Source organism: Apaloderma vittatum, unplaced genomic scaffold (assembly GCF_000703405.1).
Source record: "Apaloderma vittatum isolate BGI_N311 unplaced genomic scaffold, ASM70340v1 scaffold22295, whole genome shotgun sequence".
NCBI lineage: Eukaryota > Metazoa > Chordata > Aves > Trogoniformes > Trogonidae > Apaloderma > Apaloderma vittatum.
Window position 1 is genome coordinate 3,814 of NW_009716776.1, and position 5,871 is coordinate 9,684.

Genomic DNA, 5,871 nt, shown 5'->3' on the forward strand with positions numbered 1-5,871 from the left:
TTAAATACTGTTAAAAACCTGAAAACCACAGCATCAAAGAGTTTTATAAGGCCAAAACTATCCTCAGTTCCCTCTGTTGTGCCCAGGGATTACATTACATTTGCAGAAGAAGGAAATACATGTAAATTAGCATCTTATACTCCTTCCAGTGCCTTCCAGTAACAGATCTCAGAGCTCTTCACACAAAAGTTAAGCCTCACAACATCCCTGTGAGGTAGGTATAATCCCCATTTTAAGACAGGGAAACTGGGGCAGAGCGTTTATCATGTCCAGAGTCATAGAGCAAACAATGGAAGATCTGAGTTGTTTTCCAGTTTTGAGCACAGGAGCAGTCAATTAAATCACAAGACATTACTTCCCATACGTAATTTGATGGCAGATAGAAAAGGTTTTCGGTCAGATTTTTTTTACGTTTTATCTTCAGCTCTAACCTAGTCTCTGCCAAATTCACCAAGCCCATAGACCAGCTTCTCGTTTGTTAAGGTGTAAGTTGGCAGCGTACTGTAACAGCTTCTTTAGAGCCAGTTGTCAGTTAACCGAGTTAACATCTAAAACTATAGATTCGGATACTAGATAACTGAAATTAAGTGATACATAAACATCTCAAAAGTGAAATGCAGCGAATGAAATCTCACTCCCTGTCTGGTTCCCCAGAAGTCAGCGGAGGGCTCCTGAGGACACGGCAGGGACCAGGACTGCAGTCACTGCAAGAGCTTAACAGACACACTCAACTACGAGCAAAATGCACCACTGAATTCCTTGTTACAGAGGCTACTGTCTATGCTTAAAAGCATGAATTATACTGCCAGTGCTTGGCAGACTTTCCCCAACAGAGCACTTATTGACAAAACTAATTCTTTTATCTTAGTAAACTGAGCATCGGTTAAAAATGAAGTTCCAGCTCTTCGTTCATAGCACTGAGAGTCAACGATTCCTTACACTTTGAAGACTTTTATGACCGGAAACAACTTGGAAATAAGGAAAACCAACAGAATATCCTTAAAATCTAAAAGTACGTGTTACTTTACCGGTCAGTCTCATGTCTTGATCACAGAGCAGTACACAGGAGCTTGAACTTCCATTTTGATAGAAAAAAAAACAAAACCAAAACCTTTCACATCTGATATTTTCCCAAGCAGTTGATTTTAACTACCTCACTATCTTACCAGATAAACTGGGTACAGTTTCTAATAATCATACGATGTTCTCTTTAAAATACGCTATATGATATATTCATTAGAAAAGCCTTCACATTTATTATTATATAGATTTAAGAAAAATATGTGAAACGGCAAAGTGGTTTCCAGTTTTAAGTAGTTATATCTTTAAAAATGTTCTATGAGCTTTGGTTTCCTTAGGGTTTCTAAATAAACAATATATTAAAATATCTACAAATCAAATATTAAAGAGTAGGTCCAAAAAAATCTGTAACACAAATTGAGTTCCTACATGCTTATCCCTCAAATATCTTTTCACTGGAAAAAAAATATTTTCATTTGAAGCACAGGAAAAGTGTTTCTGCTGAAATGTTGAAACTGGTTTTCCGAAGTTGTTACAGCATCGGTGCACTTTCTGTCTGCCTCAGTCCAAAGTCAACACAAAACACATTGTATCATGACAGCGACATGTTCTTTAAAACAAGCATTCTAGATTTAGCAATATGACAAGAACAAGGACTTCAGCAATTACACTACTTGGCAAAATTGCATCTCAAACGTCTGTCTCTTCCTCTTGCAACACAGCTGTTGTCAAAGTCACCAAAACTCAGGTAGCACCATTCGGGGACTTACAACGACGACTCAAACTGCTCGTTCTGATCGGTGTTTGCCTCTAGCTTAACGGAAGGGATGCTCTCCGACTTAGTCCTCCTAGTTTTTGGAAACTCAATGACAACTTCTGAACAAGAAATACTAAGCGACGAAGACTTTTCCGTCTTCTTTGCAGTACTATCTTCTCCCGTTCCACAACACTGCTTCAAAGCACACTGAGTCCTGCAAGGAAACTCACATTTCCCTCTCCCCGATTCAGAGCCAACGCTGGCAAACTCTGGCTGAATGGTAGTTGCATGAATCCCTTCATCATGAAAGATCTCTTTGATGCGCTTCGCCACCATCATGTACGTGGAAGGGTCGGGACACTTGATGTGAGCAGTGCCAATGATCCTACTGCCTGCCAGCTGCCAAATGTGTAACTCATGGACTGCTTCAACTCCTTCAAGGGTACGTAATTTTGAGTTCAGAGAATGAACATCTATCTGTTTGGGAACAGTCTGTAGAAGTATAAGGGCCGACTCCCTAAGTAACGGGTAAGTTGTGTACAGGAGGATACAAACCATTATCAGACAAAGAACAGGATCTAAATATAGTAACCAGCATGGACCAGCCACTGTAATGCTCTCTTGCTCAGACTCGTTTGCTCTGCCAAGTGTTTGGGATAAAGTAGCATTTTCCATGCAATGATTATTGACACACGGATTAAAGCAGGGCCCGTCTTTGGGACACGGATTCCACAGCCCATAAAAGAGCAAGGCATTCACTACCACAATTACCGAACCTAAGGCATCTCCAAAAACATGCAGAAAAACTCCACGCATGTTAAGCTGCGCACTAGAGTCTTCTTCAACCTCCTCTACATCCAGAGGATAATGCCCAGCGTTTCCATTCACCTGTAGGTCAGTCATGTTGTCTTTCAGATCACCTGAGAAGAAAAAAAGTAAAATGATTAGGCACGTGCTATAATATTACACATTATTACAATTCCATGTAAAAGAATAACCAACATTAAGCTTGCCATACTGAATAAAAAACTGGAAAGCAAGCAACTCTACCCATAACACCTAGCAACGTTTTCTCTGGCCGAGAAATATTCAGCTGTCCCAAGAAATGATCTGAATTAGGAGGCAATTGTTTCTACACGGAGCTTAAAGATGTAGAATAGCAAAGTATGACGATAAACTGCATTTTAATTTGTTCTACTGAAAAACTGTTCTCACATTTTCCAGCTGTTTAACCATTTGACCACTGTTCATTTCTTAAACAAAAATGAAGAATTACAAAGCATATATAAAAAAGCTGGTTAAGTAGCTAAGCAACTTGTATTTGTTTCCTCTTTTGCAAAGCCAGAAGGCTAATCACATTGCTAAAATCTCTCTTAAACCATAGAACTGCATTGCTATTTTACATTAAGTTTTATGAGGCCAGAAGCTCCAAAGCTGTATGTGTTATAGTAAGTTCTCAGGTTTAGCAGTTCATTTCCAAGACTTCTGAATTCAAGGAAAAGGAAGTTTTTCTGAGATGGCGCACAGAGCCAGCAGAACTGTGAGATACAATGAGCTGAGCTTTTAGGTCTAAAAGGCAGGACTTATCAGAGTATTGACTACAGGGCAATGTAAGTTACCACTGGAGCACTCAGAGGCTATGAACTAGTTATTTATATTTCAGCATTCATAAAAAATACATATTTTTAGTACTTTATTTTTATGTGACATACAGCTGTTCAATGACATATAGCTGTTGATGCCCAAAGCCACACGTTACAGACCCTGCAAAGCATAAATGAACATTTTAGTGCCTCCCTTTTTCAAAACTGCCTGTGATACTACCACTCCTTCACACCTAACTAGCTATATAATGCACATAACAAAGGATCATTTCTGAAAGGAAAACAACTTCCAATGTTCAAAATGAAAAGTAAATACTTTGATTACATGATTAACCTCATACTTCTCTTCTGAAGTTTCTTTAGACAGAAAACTTCCAGAGTTCCAGAAACGTAACAGGCATAGGCCCAAAAAACTGAGACAAGCTCTTACTGCTTCTGTGGTTATTTAGTTCAGAGCTTTGTAAACATTAACGTGTGGGCATGACCTGCAGTTTGTGCCACTCTGCTCTCATGCCTGCAGTTCTGTAATCATAAAGAAGGGGTGAGGTCCCAGGAAGGCAGCTGGGCAGGTCAGTTCCAAGCCCCAGGCTCATAACCTAATGCCTTACACTTCTGTCCTAAACCTCCAGCTGCATCTTCCACACAACTTCTAGGAGTTACGGAATATAGAACCTGCAACTTTCCAGAGAAGTCAATAAATTAGAGAAAAATATCTCAGGTTACAGAGTTCAGGCCTTAGGGTCCGAAGTGAGAGGAAGGGAAGAGGAACTTACTTCGCGCTCTGCTGTGTGCCAAGCACTAGCAGAAAAGTTTGGGAAGTCAGCGGACCTATCTCGAAGGATGGGTAACAGGAAGCACAGCTCCAGAAAGCTTTTTTTATTAAATTATTTCAAAAGGTTATGAAGTGCCCATTTCAAATATGCTCATTTAAATCTAAACATAACCTGACTACTTCACGTAAAGTATATGCACAGAAACACCTGTGCGGGACTCGACTCTAAGCCTATCGCTAGCTTTCCACTTCCACTTTAGGAAATCAGAGTCTACCCCTCCTTGTAATTTCCAGTGCAGGCATAGTACCACTCTCTGTCATTTCCCTAGTCTTCACCCACACATCTTGCAGCTTCTCACAAGTCTCCGAGCACCCTTCTCTGTAACATTTCCATGGGTAAACTATGAATAACTCCATCCATTACATAATCATGACAGGGCACAGAAGGAAATAAAAACTTGTTTCAAAGTTTCACTGTGACCAAAATTATGACCTATTACCACTTAAATACCCACAACAAATTATTTGTTATTGCCAGAAGGACATCCATGAGAAATTCCAGAGAAGCTAGATCAAAACAGTAGACATTTTAATCCATGCTATAAATTAATCTTCTAGTCTAGAACTCATCCAAAACTTTTCATCGTGTTTCACTATGCAAGAATAATGCACAAGCCAGGGTATCTGTCTGATCAACGGTTAAGGGAATTTTACACTGTTTGAAATTAATTATTAGGATACCTTTGTTGGAAACTAAACCAACACTAAGAGCTTATTATGGTGTCAAGAAAACGGTATACTATATTCAGTGGAACTTTCCTATCCTCTCGCAAAACCTGTCTTTTCAAAACTGACATGGAATCAAAACACTAGAGAGAGACGCCAAGCTTCTCCGAAGTATATTTGAACCTCTGACCACAGGAAAACTGAAACTGTAGCAAAGTTCACTCTGCTCAGTTATAACTGTGTTTAAACTAACACACTGGTCTCCCAATGTCACCCTGAAAATGAAGGAGACACATGGGTTCCGAAGACTGAAACCCCTTTCTCCTGTTAACAGGGATGCCATATAATTAGAGAAACAGCATTTACGCACCATTCAACTCTGCTAGCACGCAGTACTTGGCTTCGACCAAGTGTCTTCAAAATAAACTATCCAAGCTTCTGGATTCACTTTAAAAAAAAACCACCAAGAAATTCCCACCCACAAAGCAGACAGTTTGATCACAATTGGGAAGGCAAGATTTTAAATTTATCTCTATGTGCAAGTGAGTGGGAAGGTGCATACTTTAGAAAGCTAAAGAAAACTAACTCAAAGAAACCACGCATGTACTCTGACACCAGTGAGCTCTGCATTCAGTGCCTGCTGCATGGCTTCCACAGTCCTGACTGGCAATTTCCCAGACTTCATCCTATTAACACAGATGTCCCAACGAAATAATATTGCGAAGGAATACACCTCAGTACGTTATATTCAGATTGAGATTAGCTTCTTTTAGCGCTTCAAGGAAAGGTGTGAGGCAGAGGCGTAACAGCCGTGTGCCCAAGATCACCACCGAGGAAGTTTTTTGCCTCTTGCTCAAGAAGAAGGACGGATGGTCCCCACAAAGCTTGCACCAGGTGGGACAAGGATGCCGTCCTTGGTGAAGGGACACCTCCCGCTTTCCGGACACCTCTGTGCTGGGATGGGGCAGGACTTACCTAGCCTCTCCTGGCTG

At 40.4% G+C, this 5,871-nt stretch overlaps 1 protein-coding gene across 1 annotated transcript; it reads right to left on the reverse strand.

Annotated features, from left to right (window-relative positions):
* Positions 1-1,009: 1,009 nt before the first annotated feature.
* On the reverse strand, positions 1,010-5,867 carry SLC30A1 (solute carrier family 30 (zinc transporter), member 1; the record flags this gene model as incomplete). Its single annotated transcript, XM_009869669.1, has 2 exons — positions 1,010-2,697; positions 5,855-5,867. Coding segments are annotated over 2 exons (924 nt in total), but the record flags the coding sequence as incomplete, so codon positions are not given.
* Positions 5,868-5,871: the final 4 nt, after the last annotated feature.